Source organism: Lissotriton vulgaris, chromosome 5 (assembly GCF_964263255.1).
Source record: "Lissotriton vulgaris chromosome 5, aLisVul1.2, whole genome shotgun sequence".
Taxonomy (NCBI): Eukaryota; Metazoa; Chordata; class Amphibia; order Caudata; family Salamandridae; genus Lissotriton; species Lissotriton vulgaris.
In genome coordinates this window covers 1,257,110,350-1,257,131,087 of record NC_141693.1, presented here as the reverse complement: position 1 = coordinate 1,257,131,087, position 20,738 = coordinate 1,257,110,350, and the positions used below count along the sequence as shown (strand labels likewise).

General features: G+C 47.0%; 1 protein-coding gene across 1 annotated transcript in view; it reads right to left on the bottom strand.

Moving 5' to 3' along the window:
- LOC147712426 (uncharacterized) overlaps positions 1-20,738 on the bottom strand; it is a 1,115,452-nt gene that overhangs the window by 754,408 nt on the left and 340,306 nt on the right. The window contains exons 5-6 of the mRNA XM_086919651.1: positions 9,231-9,318; positions 9,038-9,125 (exon numbers count right to left, since the gene is read on the bottom strand). Of these exons, the coding sequence (XP_086775777.1) occupies positions 9,038-9,125; positions 9,231-9,318 (176 nt within the window). The remainder of the gene's footprint in view (positions 1-9,037; positions 9,126-9,230; positions 9,319-20,738) is intronic.

Sequence of the window (20,738 nt, the reverse complement as noted above, 5' to 3'; positions counted from 1 at the left end):
TGAAAATTATCCTTTTTCCATTCAGAAAACAGCTTTTCAACGTTTCTGTGGTGGGGCACGCTGCACAATTCCCACAGGGATAGTGACCTAAAATTGGTGCTAGACCCCACAAGTTAGTAATGGTATTGGGAATGGGTTCATTATATGCCTTTACTAAATGGTCACGCAAGTTTCTACCTCGCTTAAAAGCAAAGCGTGGCATGGCCAATTGGGGTTCCACCTTTTTAATCAAATGCCAGTTGTGTTTTATAATTTTTTTGATCTGCTGAGATTCAGTGCCAAAGGTCAAAACACAAGTGATAGGTTGTACTACATCTGTGTTAGTTGAATAACATTTGTTTTTGTTTAAAAGGGCTTGTCGATCGTAGTACCAAGCCCTTTTCATGGCATGTTTGACAAGTCTGTAGGGGTATGACCTCATCACTAGTTTTGACTGGAGAGTTTTGGCTTCTCTAAAGTAATCCTCCCTTTTGGTACAGTTCCGACGGATACGAAGGAACTGACCAAAAGGGAAGTTATCGCGCAAATTGCGGGGGTGATGTCTATTATACTTTAGCAATGTATTACGTAATGTTGGTTTGGTATATAAACTCGTAATCAATACTCCCTCTTTATGTGAAATCTGTAAATCTAGAAAATTGATGGAATTGGCATTGTGTTCCAGTGTGAACTGTAGGAAAGGATCACAATCATTCAACCATGGGTGGAACTGTTCTAGTTCAGTTTGAGAACCCTCCCATACTATACATATATCATCGATATATCGTAAGTAATGAACTAGATTTGGGTTGAAGGGATTATTATTGTAGATGACCCTTTCTTCAAACGCTGCAACAAACAAATTAGCTATACTAGGCACGAAAATCGCGCCCATGGCCACGCCTTGGAGCTGGACATAGAAGTCATTATAGAATAGAAAGTAATTCTCCTCTAATGCGATTTTAGCACACTTGGTAATGAACCAAGTAGGAACTTGATGAGGGCTAGGTCTTCGTTCTAATACATCTTGAATGACTATAAGAGCTTCTTTGATCGGAATACTCGTATATAGACTTTCAATGTCCATAGTGGCTAGAATGTTATTAGCAGGGTTGAACATTACATCCTCCAATTTTATTATCACATCTCTACTGTCCTGTGTAAATGATCTGGTATTGCTCACGGAAGGTCTCAAGAAAAAGTCAACATATTCAGCTAGTGGCTGCAATACTGATTGACACCCCGCCACAATAGGTCGTCCTGGGGGGTGTTGACTGTTTTAATGAATTTTCGGCAGCGTATAAAATGCTGGAATACTGTAGTCATTTTTGTCGAGGTACTCAAATTCTTTTTTGCTGAGCCATAGCCCTTCCTGTTCTATAGATGTTAAATCTAGGATGGGCTTGCGTATTCTTGGTGTCGGATCCCCTGGTAGTTTTTTTATAGTGTGCAGGATTGCCCAATTGCCTCAGAGCTTCAAGGTCATAATCACTTTTATTCTGTATGATGATCCCACCCCCTTTGTCTGCCGGTTTCACTATAAGACTTGGTTGTAATTTGCTGGGATCGTTATATTAGATACTGCTTTTACATGAGTGATAAACTTACGAATTTGTGCTGACACCTATGTTTGTTGCATAGTTAGCTAGCAATTCTTGTCCGTATTTGAGGTAGCGTTCTGTTTAATGTGACATAAAATTTCATTTTACAGATCACATTTGAGACCGACACACGTGAGTGAATATCAGACAGTTATACCTTACACGTGGTGTTGGTGATGGTAGTGATTAGCTGTATAGTTGACTGATAATTGGTTTTAGGTGACGCATATTATAATATGGCATTTGACTTCATTTTTCAGGACACAACTCATAAATACAGCACTCGTGAGTGACTATCAATTGGTTATATCTCACATGTGGTGTTGGTGACGGTAGAGATTAGCTGCATAAATGCCCATTAGACATTCATGTTGGTTTTTTTGCACCCTGTTTCACAGATGGCTGATTGGTCGGTCTATATTGCATAGTGTGATTCAGTTGACAATTGAAATTTGTAGGTATTTGTCGATTGGTACCTGTATTGATTAATAATCAAATTTAGGTGACTTTTTATCTATGGTCACTTTTTATCTATGGTTTATGTAGTGTTGTATAGATCATTATTGTCCTTCTAGTGTGAGCATACTGTACAGTCTTTTCTTTGTGTCACAGGTTTTGTAGCACTGACATCGTGTATTGTAGTTTTTGTATATTAGATGTTATTGTGCAACTATTTGTCCTGAAGATGGTCCCAAGGATCCATGCGACCACCAGGGACCGAAACGTCGATGTGTGAACACCGTTTTTGCTCAAATCATTTAATTTGATTTTTGTAGATCTATTGAAGATGTGCAATGCCCATTTTGAACATGGCTATTTGTAAAACCCATGTATAATGCGAAAGGTGTTCTTCCTACCACTCAATATTGTTTGAAATGATTGGTAGTTTCTGTTGCCAACAATCAATTGACATAAAATTCATGTATTATTAAAGAACTTGATCTTTTTTGATAAACTGTTGTTATCATTCAAGCTCCTGTGACTATCACAAACTAAGTGTTCATGGATATGACACGATCAAATACTAAAGTTGTTGTATGAATGATTCCTTTAGGGATACTTTTTGCTATTGTTATTGAAAGAGTGTCCCAGCACCCATCTTGTAGCTTCTGGGCCGCGTGGACGGGCGCCACCTTACGCCATGCCTCGGAGGGGGGAGCGCACCACCAACCGCTCCTTCCGCACCCCTTTGATCCAGGCTCCAGGCCTCCACCTTTGGGCAGCCGCCAAACTCGAGGTCCTGTCCGCCGTCACTGCACCAGGCCTTAAAGTTTCGCACGCCGCCGTCGTCCTTCCGGGGAGCATCTCACATCAGCCAGAGTGCGATCGCTTGTTACCGGGCACCTTCCACCGCTCTCTCCTACATTTGGGGGCCAAAAGGGTTGCAGATAAATGCACGGATTGACTGGGCTCTCTTTAGGGAGCATGGAGCCTCTTTAGGTTGCGACCATGTTTTTCGGATGCTAGCTACGCCCCCTCCAATGCTAGTTTTTCACCACGCGCGCGCCTCCTCCCGTTCCAAGCTAGCCGACCCTGGGAAAAATGGTTTTGGGCCTTTTTTAATTTGTTGTTTATGGTGGTCATGTGCATCAGTACGTCCTGCGCATGATAGTGCAGTGCGATTCGAACGGAAGCACGTCACTCTCCCTAACCTGTCTGGCCTATCGGAGCGTAAAGCCGCCAGAAATGTGGAGGCGAGGGTTCGCAGTGGATTGTTACGGCGCTGGGCGTCTGCGGCTGAGGGTCTGAAGGGAGGATGCGGGGCTGGTAGCAGAGCAGAAGAAGGAGCAGCTGGGAGCTTGAACAAGGGCAGGTAAGAGGCCTTTGAGAATGAGAGCAAGTTTTGTTCTTCGTCTGTACGTAGCTGCTGAGGCTACCAGCTGTTAGGGGAGGAGAAGGGGGAGATGTGCTAAAATTGGTTTTGGGTGTTGGCGCAGGAGGCTGAAAATGGAAAGGCTCGTAAGAGTAAAGGATGGGGACCAATTAGTAGGGACAGGCTCACAAGGCAGACACCCGTTTTCAAAGTTAAGAATGTTTGTTCAACTTTTTTTTTTTATTACTTTGTAGCTTATAAATATCCTTCACTGCGTCATATGTCAATTCAGTTTTAACATTAGGCCTACATTTCTGCAGTGTCTCCCACTATATTGTTCCCAAATGCTAGCATGTGTACGGACGGGTCTTTGAAAGGTCTTGATTGCTGAATGCGATGCAGGCCTAAGCGACTGAGTGGATTTGACTCTGAAGGCGCTGTGTAAATGAATGAGACTGAGGCATAGTGAAACTGTGAGAAGGCTGGGACTTCCAAAAAATAAATTGAGACAGGAGCAAGGCGAAAAGAAAAGTGCGGCCGAGAGCAGGGACGCGCAGCGTTTCCCTTGTGGGAGCGAGCGCGATAATTGCTACCAGATGGAGCCGCTCGCTCCTGCAAGGGAATCGCCAAACGTGAACGCGTTGCCATTCAAAGCAATGCAACGCGTGCACGTTTTTGCCTGAAAAAGGGAATCGATGGTTAAAGGTCTTTTTCCTATTCAGCGCATGCGCGCTGCATAGGCGAGACCTAAAAAGAAGTGTAGGAAGACCTATTTGCCAATCCGGATTCCTGACCCCAAGATGGCTGCCCAAAGTTGTGCATGTCTCAAGAATGTGGGTCGATCCTAGGGTCATGCATCCAAACATGCAAAAGAAGTATGTAATAGAGCAGCCATACAAAGTTAAAGCTCACAATTAAGTCTTGAGAAATACGCTGAATGAAAGCTGCAGTAGTAAAAGAAACTGCATGTATAGCACAAGTTACTACTTGTGTAACAATATATCTGTAAGAGACATTAGTTAGTGATAGATTATTTACCTTAGAATGTCCCCAGGCGTCAGACTGGATCCGGAAATTTTTGCGTAGCAGTACCCTTGCGCGTCGGTAGGCGTCGTCTGCGGCTCCTCGTCCGTCGTCTGCATCGTGGGCGCCGTGATGACGTCGTCGGAGTACTTAGACGCCGCCTCCGCGTGCTGACGTCAGTTCTTAGACACAGCTTTTCCGCGCCAGAAACGCAGAGCCATGCTAAAAACCAACACTGGTGCCATTGAAACTAGGGCCCTGAAAGAGGATAACCTTAACCCTAGATATCGGTTCGCAGAATGGGGAGGATGGGTGGGTCGGTAAGGAATCTATCACTAACTAATGTCTCTTACAGATATATTGTTACACAAGTAGTAACTTGTGCATCTGAAAGAGACACGTTAGTGATAGATTCCTTACCTTAGACTAGATACCCCAGCAATACCCACCCCGGTGGTGGGTCTGCAAACCTATAATCACACCAGAAAGTACTGGAGGACGGAACGGCCAAAGAAGCCATCCCTCCGGACTTGGCTGTCCAGGCAGTAGTGTCTTGCGAACGTGTGCAGCGAGGCCCATGTAGCTGCCTGACATATGTCCTGCAAGGGGACTCCTCAGCCCAGGGCAGTAGTATTCGCCGTGGCCTGAGTGGAATGGGCCCTCAGCCCAACAGGAGGTTCCTTTTTAGCCAAGGAGTAGCACGCTTGGATGCATAACACGATCCACCGAGAGATGGTCCGCTTGTGCACCGCCCGTCCTTTCTTAGCGCCCACGTAACCAACAAAGAGTTGGTCATCCACCCAGAACTGGCGTGTGCGATCCAAATAGAATGAAAGTGCACGTTTTAGGTCCAGACGGTGGAGCCGCTCATCCTCCTTTGAGGGATACGGAGGCGGAAAGAAGGTGGACAAGGTGATAGACTGCTCAATGTGGAAGGCTGTGACTACCTTGGGCAGGAAATAGGGTTTTGTCTGCAACAAAACCTTGTCCGGATGGACAAAAAGGAAAGGAGGTTTAGAGGATAGAGCCTGGAGCTCACTCACTCTCCTGGCAGAGGTGATGGCAACCAGGAAAGCAGTCTTCAGAGTAAGAAGGCGGATAGGACAGTTGTGAAGTGGCTCAAAGGGAGCGCACGTCAGAAAAGTAAGAACCAGGTTCAAGTCCCACTGAGGCATCACAAAGGGAACAGGTGGAAACGTGTGTGTGATGCCTTTCAGGAATCGATTTACAATAGGGGACTTGAACAAAGATGGTTGATCAGGCAGCCTAAGGAGGCTGAAAGGGCAGAAAGATAGCCCTTGATACTGCCCAGAGCAGAGAAGAACCTCAGAGAGAGTGGCAGAGAGAGGATCCACAGCCTTTGCTGTGCACCATGCCACAAATCTGTTCCACCTGCAGGCGTATACCGACTTTGTGGAGGGACGCCTGGCTGCCAGAATGATGTTACAGACTTCAGGAAGCAAGCCAAATGGCCTCAACTGTCGCCGCTCAATCTCCAAGCATGGAGGTGGAGTTTGGACAGGTTTGGGTGGAGGACCGTCCCCTGCTGCTGCGATAGAAGGTCCTCCTGAAGAGGCAGATGAACCGGGGGATCGACTGACATACTGAGTAGCTCGGGATAATAGTACCTTCGTGCCCAGTCCGGAGCCACAAGAATGACTTGTGCCCGGTGGTCGCGCTTGATCTTCTTTAGCACTCTGTGCAGAAGTGGTATAGGTGGAAAGGCGTACAACAGACCGCAACCCCACTATCGACGAAAAGCGTCTCCGAGCGAGTTCCGCCTTGGAAATACCAACGCGCAGAACTGATGACATTGTGCTTTCTCTTCGGTGGCGAATAGATATAACCAAGGTCCTCCCCACTGCTGAAAGAGGCCTTGCGCCACGTCCGAGTTCAGATGCCATTAGTGATCCATCATGCACCGGCGGCTGAGTTCGTCCGCCCTGGCGTTCAGAGAACCTGCCAGGTGTTGAACCACCAGGGCCACACCCTGATGTTCCAGCCATTGCCAAAGGCGCAGAGCCTCCTGGCAGAGGGTCCACGACCCCACCAGGCCCTGTTTGTTACAGTACCACATGGCGGTGGTGTTGTCCGTGAACACCTGCACTACACTCCCCCGGACAGAGCGGAGGAATGCCTTCAGTGCTAGACGAATCGCCCTCAGCTCCAAAAGGTCTCTGATCTCCGCCTCTCCCATGTGGCCTCCCCAGCCCTGGAGGGACTCGTCCGTCACAACTACGTGCTCTGGTTGGGGAAGGGAGAGGGATCTGCCGCTGACTCAATCGCGGTCCGTGAGCCACCACTGCAGCTGCCTCGCAGTGCCCTCCGAGATCAGGACATGGTCGGACAGGTTGCCCTGATGCTGGGCCCACTGAAACTTCAGGTCCCACTGCAGAGCCCACATCCGACAACGGGCGTGATGCACCAGAAGGATGCAGGAAGCCCCAGAAGCCGCAGCGTCAACCTGACCGAGACTCGGGATAAAGGCTGAAAGATCGGAATCAGAGCCTGTATATCCCGAACCCGCTGTTCAGGTGGGTAAACCCAAAACTGCGCTGAGTCGAGAACCGCTCCGATGAAAAGGAGCTTCTGAGAGGGGCACAGGTGTGACTTCGGCACATTGATGGAGAACCCCAGCTGGTGCAAGAGGTTCGCCGTTGCCTGGAGGTGGCTGACGACTGTCTGGGGCGAGCCCGCCTTCAACAACCAGTCGTCGAGGTAGGGGAAGAATTAAACCCCTAACCTGCGCAGATGAGCTGCGACCACCGCCATCACTTTCGTGAACACCCGTGGGGCTCTGGTAAGGCCGAAGGGGAGCATGGTAAACTGAAAGTGCTCGTGGCCTACCGTGAACCGCAGGTAGCGCCGGTGGGCCGGCAGGTCGGGGATGTGGAAAAAAGCGTCCTGCAAGTCCAACGCTACCATCCAGTCTCCTGGGTCAAGGGCAGATAAGACCTGAGCCAGAGTCAGCATTTTAAACTTCTCCTTCCGGAGGAAGCCGTTGACGTTCCGTAGGTCCAAGATAGGGCGTAGGGGCCCCTTTGCCCTTCTTGGGTACCAGAAAGTAGTGGGAGTAGCAACCACACCCTACTTCTGGCCCAGGAACGTGCTCGATGGCCCCCTTGGCCAAGAGGGCCGAAACCTCCTCCTGCAGAAGCCGCAAATGATCCCCTGGTACGCTGTGGTGTTGCGGTGGCATGGCTTGAGGGGTCGTCTCGAAGGGGAGGGAGTAGCCCCTTCGGACGATTTGCAGCATCCAACTGTCAGATGTGAGAGTGCACCAGTGGGAGTGGTGATGCGAACCCTGCCCCCCACTTGCATCACATGGGCCTAAAAGCACAGACTAGGAGGGTTTTGAGGCGGATGCTGCGGGGGAGGGTGTGGCCTGGCCTTGCCGTTGTCCCTGACCGCCTCCACGGCGATTTCCACAGCCGCCACCGCGTTGGATGTTAGTGAGCGGTGCGTGGCTGGCAGCAAGTGTGGGGGCGCCCCTTCCTTGGCCACGAAAGGAGCGAAAGGCACCCGTTTGCTGGCGCGGGGCCGAGAGGCCCAAAGACTTGGCCGTAGCCCTGGAGTCCTTAAAGCGCTCAAGCGCATGGTCTGCCTTGTCGCCAAAAAGGTGACGGCCATCAACGGCATGTCCATCAGTATATTTTGGACATCGACCGAAAAGTTGGCGGACCTCAACCAGGCCTGGCGCCACCGTCGTTGCCATCGCTCTGCCTAGTGAGTTGGTGGTATCCAGCCCACACCGGATAGAATATTTTGCTCCATCCCGGCCTTCCACAAGGGCTTGGCTGAGTTTGGCCCGTACCTCCAACGGACACTCTGGCAGCAATTCCGCGACCGTGTCCCACAGAGAGTGGGTGTAGCCCAAGAAGCATGCGGTGTTGGAAGACCGCAGTCCCAGACTAAGGGATGAGAATACCTTCTTGCCGTACTGCTCATACCTCTTGGATTCCCTGTCCGGCGGAGCCGACAGGAATGTGGTCTGGGAATTGGAAGCCTAGATGACCAGACTCTCAGGGGTGGGGTGGGTGGACAGGAAACATGGGTCGCCCGGGGCCGGGCGGTGGCGTATGGCCACGTTCCTATCTACGGGCGAACCTGTAGCGGGCCTGGACCAAGTGCCCAAAAGAACGTCGGTCAAGGCCTCATTAAACGGCAGCAGAGGCTCGGACGAGCTTGACTGCGGTTTAAGGACCTCAGTGAGGAGGCTAGTCCTCACGGCCGCGACGGGGAGCTCAAGGCCCAAAGCCTTGGCCGCTCTCATCAACACCACACTGTAGGTTGCCCTCTCCTCCGTAGCCACGGTAGGAGGGGAGACAAAGCCTGTTTCCTGAAATTTCTGTTACTTGAAACACCAGAGTTGTTAATTGTATGTTCGTGGGACGATCTCCTTTATTCGCCATTAGGAAGATTGCTGCACGATATTCTGCAGAGGCAAGAGACTCAATAATGGATGAATGCTGCACTCACTGAATTACTTAATAATAATAGGAATAATTGAAATTCACTTCAAGCACACTTCTCAAACAGATAATACAGAGACACAGTTTTTAAAAATCCACTCCGCTGAAAATGCGATGCACAGATTCAACATGTAAACTCTAAAAGATACGTGTGCCATTTTCGCCTGATATCTCAAAGTCTTCTATGAGCTTAACCACTTTATCTCTGTATGGGTTTTTGGAAACGGTCCGATCCATCTGAAGTAGAAACGGGAAAATTAAATGATTAGCACTTTTACTATGTTCAGGCTTCATCTCACAAGCAAAAGAATACTTAAATGTGCAGTGTGTCTGGATACTCACATTTTTTAACATATTTATTTCATCCTTGGCTGCACTTGTGAAACAGAGTCCACTCTTAACCACTTTTATTGCCACAAATCGATCACACCTGAGATAGAAATATCAATGAAAAGAGCAAATTATTAGTGACACACCAAGAACTAAAATTTCCAGCAAGTCGGTGCCCACTGTGGCTTACACTCAGCCGCGGCCGGCAGTGGGAGTACCTGCAGGGCAGTGACGTGGGGAGGGGCAGGGTGGGGGGTAGTAATGTATGGATTACGTAAATTTCGTTGCGCGCACTGCATCGCATTTGGGGATGCAGTGCACTCAACAAAATTACGTTTTATTTATTTAAATGTTTACTTACCTGGGAAGCTCCGTAATCCATACTTAACTACCCCCCACCCTGCCCCTCCCCCTCCCCACATCACCGCCCTGCAGGTACTCCCACTGCTGGCTGTGGCTGCTTACACTATTATCGGCTGTAAGCAATCTTTCACTTCCATACTTGTAAAACTATTTTTAACTTATAGTAATTCCACAAAAATAATTTTATGTTGATTCCACTTTGGTTATTTTTAGGTATTATGGGGCATATGTATCAATATCCGTTTTTGCGATTCTCAAATCGCGATTTTTTGAGAATCGCGATTTGAGAATCGCAAAACGGGATGTATTTAAAATATCGCAAATGATTTGCGATTTCTTGGTATTCCTTAATTGAGATTAGCAAAATACGAAATCGCAATTAATGAATGCCTTCCCATTCATTCCCATGGGCCAGGAGGTCCATAGGAATGAAAAGGGTGTCATTCTCAATTAGCGATTCGCAATTTGAGAATCAAAAATTGAGAATAATTTCAAGGGTGCAAGGGTGTCATAAGGACTCCCTGATGCACCCCTGAAATGAGCATGTGTGCGCATCTGGCGCAAATACATGCATGCCCTACGGGCATGTATGTGCGCCACATGGCACCTTGAAAAATACCAAAGTGTGCATTTGTGAAAGAAATCGCAAATTACCAGCAACTTGAAGTTGGTGGTAATTTGCTTTTTCTTAAGGAGAAATCCTACAACTTGGGTGCTTGTTACATCATATTTAAGGAATCGCAATTTGCGATTCCTTAAATGCTTATTTAAATTGAGAATCGCCAAATTAGCGTTTCCTTAAAAATGCGATGAGAAAATGTCTCATACACCACATTTTACAATTTTTTTATTCGCAAACGCTGTTTTTTGCTAATCCCAGCGTTTGCAAATAAAAAATCGTTTCATACATATGCCCCTATATTCTCCTACTCAAAGACAGCCCATTAAGCTGAAGAAATAAGGCCTAGATGTAGGTAATTCTATTTTACCACTTCTTAAATACCGAATTTTACCGATTCGGTATTTAAGAAGTGGTAAAATAGAGGGGGGAGGATGTAGGTATTACAGATTCTGTAAATACCGAATCGTTAAGATTCGGTATTTACAGATTCTGTAAATACCGATTCGGTAATGCCCATTGATTCCTATGGGCATTGAAGCCCATAGGAATCAATGGGCATTACCGAATCGGTATTTACCGATTCAGTAAATACCGATTCCAGCAAGGGTGCAGGGGGTGTCACTTTGAAACCCTCTAGCACCCCAAATACAGGCATGTGTGCCATGTGGCAGACAGACATGCGGGCATGTCTGTCTGTCACATGGCATAGGTGTGCATGCACACCAGGATTCGGTATTTTACCACCCAATTGGATTGGGTGGTAAAATACCGAATCTGAAAGGCCTTTGGGACTCAGAAGAGTCCCACCTACATCTGGGTTTTACCGATTCTGTAAAATTACAGATTCGGTATTTTACAGAATCGGTAATTTTACCGATTCGGTAAATTTACCGAATCTGTAAAATGATGCCCCTACATTCCAATCACCAAATACCGGTCGGTAACGGCCGAATTCGGCCGTTACCGACCGGTATTTGGGCTCCTACATCTGGCCCTAAGTTACTTACCTATATCTTCAGCCTTGGAATACTGGTATATTTCAGAAATTCAAATGCAAGAATTATTCCCCATTGCTGTGTTGGAGTGTATACTAGCTTCACCCAATTTGGAGATAGTGCACCGAACTTCAATTCACACCAAAGAATACCATAACTGTATTTTCCAAGTACATGCCCAAAGGCCTGCATCAGAACAAGAGGGGTGATTTTGAACACATGGGCAATTGGCGGAGGTACGGGGCACATCTGCCCCATCCCCAGTACCGTTTGCAATAGCAGTGGAGCCCCTGACCTTGACAGGCAGGGAAAATATCAAGGTATTATACTCAATGGAACTCCCCCAGACATATAATTATACGAGAACGATATGCTATTATATTTACATGGCTAACAACCCGACGTGACTTGAGCCTTTGAGAATTGTGTTTGTTTATCTGGGTTGTGTGTGAACTGGAGTACGTATAGTACATACTCACTACATGTCCCTTTGGGGGGAGATAAGCCACTTGAAGCAGGAGATTATATCCAACGGGGACCAACTACTGTCAAACAGCTGGGGGTGCGAACTGAGGACAAATTACTGGAGAATAATGTAATAACCTTATTGACCTCGCTGCAAAAGTCTGTTAAATTCTGGCAAACTCTTCCTTTAACTGTAATTGGGAGAATAGCTATATATGTATGTATATGTATATGGGCTCAACCAAGGAGCTTTGCATCGTAAAAAAGAGCGCCGCTACATGCAGGGACAACTGAGACTTCGTGTAAAGATTTATATTAGTACTACCAAAAATAGGACAACTCCCAAAGCACGACATGATCTAGGGATTCAACGGCACACTGTTGCCCTGACTTAGGTCCGACTAGTGGTAGATGAGGCCGGACTGGCTGTTCCCGATCTGGAGCTTTATCATCTGGCTTCACAGCTGCATTGGGCAGTCAGATGGAGGGATAATTGTGGGATGCCACAGGGGACAGATCACAGGATACCCCTACATGTGATATCCTCATGAGATTGCTGCTCAACCCATTCCGAAAAGCACACTTCCAAGAAGCAGGAATCCTAGTTAGAACACTTTGCTTCATATGGGCCAGAGCCCTTCAGAGAAAGAATACACAGTTGCCATATTCACAGGACCTCCATGTAGTATCATTACTAGTGTTACCACTTGGGGGTACCTAAAGCAGACTACAAGATTGGTTGAGCTGAGAAAGGATTGACAAACTTTGGTGGGCTCTATGAGGGTGGCAGCTTAGTGGATTTTCAGGAGCTTACCAGAGCTGGTGCAACATTTTTTAATGAATGGAGCCATGCTGGTCACAATAGGTGTTTGGTGGAAGAGGGGAGCGCTGGAACCCTGCATTCATTGACGTTTAAAGGATATATGTTCATCAAATGTCAAGCACAGAGTGATAACTGCACTATAAAGTATGTATCTGGGAACACCCCCAATACCATCAATCTTTCGAGAATTGACAGAGAAAAACGTCTCCCCTTTTTTTCTCTCAATGTCATTCACACCATTATTTCTCTGAACGTCAGTCAGTGATTACTGATGAATTATTATAGATCATACAAACTGTACACTGAACATACCATGTGTCACATTCACACGTCTTACTATTTACACAAAACTGAAAAAGAAAACAAGGTAATACATATATCTAATGTTATTCTTCATTGATAGACTTAAAAACAATGGCATAGTTAAATAAAGCAAGAACATACACATAACACCATCAAACACAATCATATGTGTATAAAATGTGGTTGAACAAATCCAAGAACAAACATACATAAACGGATGTTACATTACATAATAATTAAACATATATTTTGTTTAATCAAAAGAAGAAAACATAAAATTGCTCTAGAAGGGGTGATCGCCTTATTCACGTGTTCCAATCTGTCAATTATCCCAAGATTGATGCTATAGGGGGTATTTCCAGATACATAATATGCATGGATCCCAGCCCATTAGGTCCTAAATTGGATCACTCTCCATTAAGACAAAAACTCTTCTATAAAGATCCCTGTTTGTGCAGTCTATGTGCCCGATTCCAATCTCGGTCGGAAGGGCTCTGAATCGGACTTGGTTTTACCTAAACTGATCCGGAACCCTTGTTTCCGGCCAACTCGCTCCCAATTCCAAACTACCAAGTACGATGCCTGGAAACCCTTAGCACTGACTATATCGTTTCCGGAAGGCATACAGAGAGATAGAGCTCTCCGGAGCCAAATCGTACAGCTCTATGGAGTAGGTTTTCCAAGCGAGCAAGTGCGAAGAACAATTCGGACAGCCTTCACGATTCCTATTGCCCGGATCAAAAAGGCTGCCGGAATCAGTCTTTGGGGCCCATAGCAGGCCCTCTTCATCCGGGGCTGTCCAACTCGTGCCTGTGGGGGTACCCACGCATCCCCCCCTTTCAGACCATGCAGTGTGGCAGGCACCAAGGGGTGCCCGCCACATGGTGCACAATAATCCCCAACCACCCCTTTTGTCAATGGGAACCGGTTTACGCATTCGGTACACAGGCTTTCATTGTAGTCAATGGGAGTCCAACCGAATCGTATCCGGATGCATTCAAATGCATCGTACTTGTTCGGTCGGACTCCCCTGACACGAGTCGCATGGAAAGTATTCTGGACACGAGGATTTAGGGATACCTATTAATGTAGGATATAAAGCTAATATTTTAAAATACACTCCTAAAATATCTAGGGATTATAGGTTAATGTTATATGTACGAGTTACTAACCTTAGGTAACGATGTAGCTGGTAGAGATGATTCTAGCCGCAGATTCCTTCATGGCCCGCCCTTCCCCCAGGGCAACCAAGCCACCACCCAACGCCAAGACAGGTAGAGGAACAAGAAGAAGCCCAGGAAGAGGTGAGCTCACCCAAAAGGAAGGTAACAGGCCAGCCCGAATGGCAGCCATAACCACAAGCTGCCAGAGGCAAAAAGGACACCGAAGCATCAGAGCCCTCAGCACAAGAGCAGGAAGGAGAACAAATGGCCGGGCCCATCACTACAAGGGTCGCACACAAAACCTCAAGAAGCAATAGCAACATACATAGATGCCATGGACAACAGGCACCCAAAGGCAACCAGCAATCCCCAGCAGAGCATAGCTATATAACAGCTAACCCTACCCCACATAGGGTACGCTAAGTCCCAAACATGGGAACCCTCTTTGGAAGAACTTCCGCAGCAGAGGAGAAAGCAAAGTAGCATAGGGAAAAAAACGACCCCAGGGAAGGCTTGACATCAGCCCAAAGAAAAAAACAGAAGGCCTAACCTCAGGGCCAAGTCTGTGTAACTACTCCAGCAAACACACACACACACAGGCAACAAGGACTGTCCAGCAGCCAACAATGCCAAAATACCATCAAGGAGGACTCAATGGCCAGGAAACACCATCTAAAGCAAGGGCATCCAAAAGGCCCAAACGCAGCTCAACCCAGCAGTCTCTGAGGAGGAGGAGGAGGAGGAGGAGGAGGAGGAGGAGAATAAGGCGGAGGAGGAGTTGGAGGACAGGGCCTCGCCAAGAACCTCTGGATGACAGAATCAGCCAGGACATGGAACAACAAGCTGCCATCAAACAGAAGACCAATGAGCCGCTCCTGAATATTCTCAGGGAACACACCATCCCGAAGCCAAGCAGGGCGACGGATGGCGACTGAGGAAGCCATGGCCTGGCCCAACACCTCTGAAATGTCCAGAGAGGAGCGGAGAATAAACGTCGGTAGCTCCCGGCCATCCAAAGCATGATGCCGTAAGTCCACCTGAACAGTCTCTGGGGAAGCCGTGGAACCTAAAGACTCAGCCGAGTCCCACAAAGAAGACGAGGCCTTCGCCAATACACACAAGGTGTTAAGGGCCCGCAGGGCAGCACTGGTTGAGGCGAACATGTTGTGCCCCCAAGAGTCCAGCCAGCAGGCCTCCCGGGACGGCGGAGTCAACAGTGGGGGCAGGTAGGGAAAAGCGGTCCTCAAAAGTGGACTGGCAGCGCAGGGGTGGAGGGAGAGGCACGCCGGGTCACGTGGAGCCGGAAGGTGTCGGTGCAGAAGGTGTTGAGGCACCGGATCTCCTGAGGCGGACGCCTCCAAGCTTCCGTCAGGGAAGAAAGGAGCGAACCATCAAAAGGGAGTTAGATCTCCCTCCCACCAGAGCCCTGGTGTAAAACCTCCAAGAGATGGTCCACCGGAAAATTAGCAATCGGGTCCCCCATGTGCAGAATGCCCACAGCCGTGGACACCGCGTGAGGGAAGGCCTCACCCGCCTCAGTAGGGCACCACGGAGAAGAAAGCAGTTCCTCCGTGGGTGCCGGCTGCAGACTAAGTCAGCCGTCCCCGAAGCCAAGTGGGACGGGCAAAGGCCAGTCCTGGAAGCCAGAAGGTACTGAAGAATGGGGGACCTGCCGCTCCTCCTACGAGCACCTCGGCCTCAGAAAAGGCGGGGAGCCGCCCTTCGATGATGCCAGCGAAAAATACAACACACGGCGGCCAGTCAGCACCAATTTGAAGCCAGCCTCCGGAGAAGAGGGAGCGTCTGAAGACGAATCCGTGGCATGACCTCTGTGAGGAGCCGATGAGTCCGAACTCTGAGGTAGGACGCCAGCACCATCCGGCACCGAAGGAGAGACCTGTAGTTTCAGGTAAGTAACTTATTTTCTTATCCAGTATGGGGGTATCTTGCATAGATTCACATGCCTGAATCAGAATAGCAAGCAGTAATCCTAATAATGTCGTTTGCGGAAGGTGGGAGACAAGGCGTAAATCTAAATATCCCCCACACATCCGGAAGGTTATAGAGCACTAGAATATGTAAATACATGCAAATGCAGAAACCTTATGAAATGAGATAGTTATAGCCATTTAACATACTGCATATTAAAAAACAATATTTGACAACCAGCAACATTACAGTGAATATGATCATACTTATACATCATAAATGCAATATGAGAGACATTTAAAAGTCTAACCTTAATGAAGGAGATGTTGAAGAACAGCTTGTCCCTATGCTGCATTGTCCTGCAACGCAGACTGTAAGCAGTAGTGCTTCGTGAACGTATGGACATTCTTCTATGTCGCAGCACGACAAATATTCTCCAATGTGACCCCAGCAAATAAGGCTGTAGAAGCCAACATAGTTCTGGTGGAATGTGCTTTGACCTTTCTGTGCAGAGGTTTGTTAGATTTATCATGGCAAAATTGTATGACAGAAGACAGCCTGCTACCGTTGCTTTTGTCACGGCTTGTCCTAATGTGGCTTGACCATAAGCAACCAGCAACTGATTAGATTGTCTAATATCCTTAGTCCTTTGAAGGTAAAACTTCAAGCAACTTTTTACTGGATCCGGGAAGAAGGTTTTCAGCTTCACAGGTTGGTTTAGATGGACTTGAGACGGTTCTTTAGGAATGAATTTTGGATAACGTGACGTAATCTTTAGTGAAATCTAGAAAAGGTTCCGAAATTGTGAAAGCCTGGATTTCACTAACCCGCCGGGTGAAGTGAGAGCTAATAAAAGTACCACCTTCCAGGTTAAGAGTTTGAGCTCGGCCTTGTGAATTGGCTCAAATGGCCCCCTCATTAATTGAGATAAAACTGTATTTAGATCCCATTCTGGAGGTGGAGGTCGAATTGGAGGAAAAGCTTGAAAAAGCCCTTTTAAAAATTATTTAATAAGTGACGAAGAACAGAGTGATGGTCTGTTAGGACTCTTTCTGAATCTAGAAATTGCAGCAAGATGGACTTTGATAGATGATAATACTAAGCCTGCTTTAGCTAGGTATAGTAAGTACGGAAGGATATCCTCTGGTGGAGCCTGAAGTGGATGAACATTATTTGTTTCACACCAATAGCAAAAACGCTTCCATTTAAAGTGATAAGTCTTGATAGTACTTTAAGCACAGGCTTTAGTTAGAATATCTCTACAGTCCTGAGAAATTTTGAGATCCTTAAATTCTAAGAAGTCAGGAGCCAGGCGTGCAAGTGAAGCAATTGTGGATCCGGTGTAGAATCTGACCTCTCTCTCTCGTCAGCATTGTGAGTGTTGAATTTAGACAAACAGGACGCTGTTGTGACAACAGGAATAACTGTAGGAACCAATACTGCCTCTGCCAGCGAGGAGCAATTAGGATGAGACTGCAATGTTCCCTCTTTATTTTTTGCAGAACCCTCTGTATTAATGGTTCTGGGGAAAAGGGTACGCATAAATCCCTGACCATAGCATGGGCAGGGCATTCCCTCTTGATCCTCGTTGAGGAAATCTGCTGGCGTGATAAAGGCATTTGCTGTTCTGTTGTGTTGCAAGCAGATCTAGGGTTGGGGTGCCCCACATCCGGAAGATCCTCTTCACCTGTTGTTCCAACTCCCACTCATGACATCCTGTGAGAGATCCGCTGAGGTTGTCGGCCAGAGAATTCTGAATTCCCTTGACATGCTCTGCTCTGAGGGTTATGCCATGTTTTATAACCTACTCCCACAATTCTTGAGCTTCCTGCGATAGGGAGAGAGACCTTGTTCCTCCCTGCTTGTTGATGTAATACATGCTGGTGGTATTGTCCGTACGCACCAGCACTGAGGAGTTGGCGATCATCCGAAGGAACGCCTGCGGAGAAAGAAAGATGGCTCGTCGTTCGAGACTGTTGATGTGCTTCTGTTGATTTTGTTGAGACCATCGTCCTTGAATTTGAAGGTCTTGAAGATGTCCTCCCCAACCTTCCATGGATGCATCGTGATCAGGACAAACTCTGAGGAAGTGGTCAGGAACGTGGGACCCGCAGATAGATTGCTTCTTTTTGTCCACCAGTGAAGAGCATGTATCATTCATGAGGTCACCTTTATGGAATCGCGAATTACCCTCTGGCCTGTTGCTATTGCCGGTGTAGCTCTTCCTGCAGAGGTCTCATCCTGAGCCTTGCCAGCGGGGCTAAGCTGATCTCCGAAGAGCACATCCCCAGAAGAGAAGCGAATGTTCGGACTGAAACTGACTTTCCTCTTGAACTCAACTTTGCCATGCTTTGTAACTTGTTCTGACGATCTTCTGACAAGAGCGCCTTGCACTGTTTGGTGTCTAGTGTTGCTCCTAGAAAACTTAGAGCCTAGAGTGGTTGCAACTGTGACTTGTTTGCATTGAGAGTGAGTCTCAGATTTGAGAATAGATGAAGGCAACTTTTTACAGCCTGTTTTGTAGCCTGTTTTGAGAGTCCTTTGAGCAGCCAGTCGTCGAGGTATGGGACGACTTGAATACCCCGAGACCACAGAGTGGCAGACTGGAGCTAGGCATTTTCAGCCAGATTCATCATTGAAAATTGCGCTCGCAAAGGACCTGATTCTGAGAATCTGGCCCTTTGCAAGCGCAATTTTTGAATTTGGGATTAATCATCCCAAATGCAAAAATCGCTAATAGCAAAATCGCTACATTGCGAGGAATTGCATTTAAGGAATCTCTATTTGAGATTCCTTAAATGCTATTCATTAACCATTTTTTATTTGCGAATTCGCAATTTTTGACCACTATTTACCGCAAAGTCTGACTTCATGGTAAATAGCGAAAACTTAGAAAAATGCACTTTAGTGCATTAAGTTGTATGTTACACACACACACATGTCCTTTGGACATGTGTGTGCGCAACATCAGTCTACATTTTCATTTCAGGGGTGCTACAGGGTGTCCTTTGGACACCCCTGGCACCCTTGAAATCGCATCCTTATTTGCGATTAGCAAATTGCTAATCGCAAATAAAGAATAACTCCCCATTCATTCCTATGGGCCTTTTGGCCTTTAGGCCCATAGGAATGAATGGGGAGTTATTCCTTTTTTGCGATTAGCAATTTGCTAATCGCAAATAAGGAAGCTGTAGGAATCGCAATTTATTTTGCGATTTCTACATGAATCCCGTTTTGCAAGTCCTTAATAGCGATTCCTTAACCCCTTCGATGCTGATGACGAGCTCAGCTCGTCATCAGCTATGGCGCTCGTATGCTGATGACGAGCTGAGCTCGTCATGTAACGCGGGTTTTTGAAAAATCCAGCGCACAGCGGGAAAACTGCTAGCGCGCAAGGGGTTAATAATCGCTATTAAGGACTCGCAAAATGGAACAATATTGAATCTGGCTGTTTGTGAATATTCTTGGTGCCGATTTCAGTCCGAACGGGAGCACCTTGAATTGAAAGTGGACGCCAGCCACTGTGAATCTTAGGTATTTGCGATGTTTGGGATGTATAGGGATATGAAAGTAAGCGTCTTCCAAGTCCAGAGTAGCCATAAAGTCCCATTCATTGAGACAGCCCAACACATCTGCCAGCGTCACCATTAGAAAACTCTGCATCTTCAGAAACTTGTTGAGTTTGCGCAAGTCGAGAATCAGGCGCCACTCCCCCGATTTTTTCCTTATGGGAAAGAAACAAGAGTAGAATCCTTTCCCTGCGAGGGGGAACTTTTTTAAAGCTTCTCTGGACAGTAAGTGAAGACCAGGGAAAGGGGGAACCTTGGGCGGGGTTGAAGGTGGCTTCTTTAGAACTCTAGAGTGTGACCTCCTTGAACAAGGTAGAGGACCCACTGATCTGATGTGATGTGCTGCCATTGTTGGAAAAAAGCTGAGATCTTTGCGCCCACAGGGAGGGGAGAAGGTTTGACTGGTGTCCGGCAAAGCTAATTGTCTTCTATTTGCGTCACGGCCTTAATTGTTTGACCGTCACCGTTCGCCCTGATGAGAGAAATTACTTGAAGATGATTGCCTGTAAGAGGACTGATAATAAGGCTACTTATATTGAGATTGGTATTGTCTGTTTTGTTGATTGTGGTAATTTCCTCTAGAGGAAAAACCACAACCTCTTGATCCCCTGAAAGATCCTCTTTTATACTGCAGGGTACCCAGCGAATTAACAGTATCCGTATCGGTCTTGATGGTCAGCAAGGCGTCATTTATATACTTACCAAATAGTGAGTTGCCATCATAAGCCATGTCCAGTATTTTAGTCTGTACCTCAGGTCTAAAAGAGGTTGCTTTGAGCCATCCCTGGCGTCTGAGAACAGCAGCCCCCGCTAGCTGTCGAAAATTAGTATTAGAAATGTCTAAGGCGCAGTCAATAATTTCAGATGTCACCCGTTCCCCTTCGAGCACTATTCTCTGTGCTTCCTGCTGGCGATCTTCAGGTATAAGGTCTAAGAACTCCGATAACTCTGACCACATCTGGCGGTCATAACATGCTAAAATTGCCAGAGAGTTTGCTGCCTTGATGGATGATGTAGCATTGGTGTGTCGTATTATAAAAATAATCTATGGAGCTATACCTACCAATAGCCCCCAATTATCATCTTACCAAATAATCAGTCAGTTGGCAGTGAAGGAAAGTCAATTGTTTATTATACATCCAATACTCTATTGAGGAGCCTCTCCAACGTCATCCAGCCAGTACTTGGAGAAGACTGACGATTCACACTCAGTACATGGCATATATACTTTCATGGCATTACATGAGATCACAGTACATGGAAAAGTACTGATAGGCACAGTAGCTTA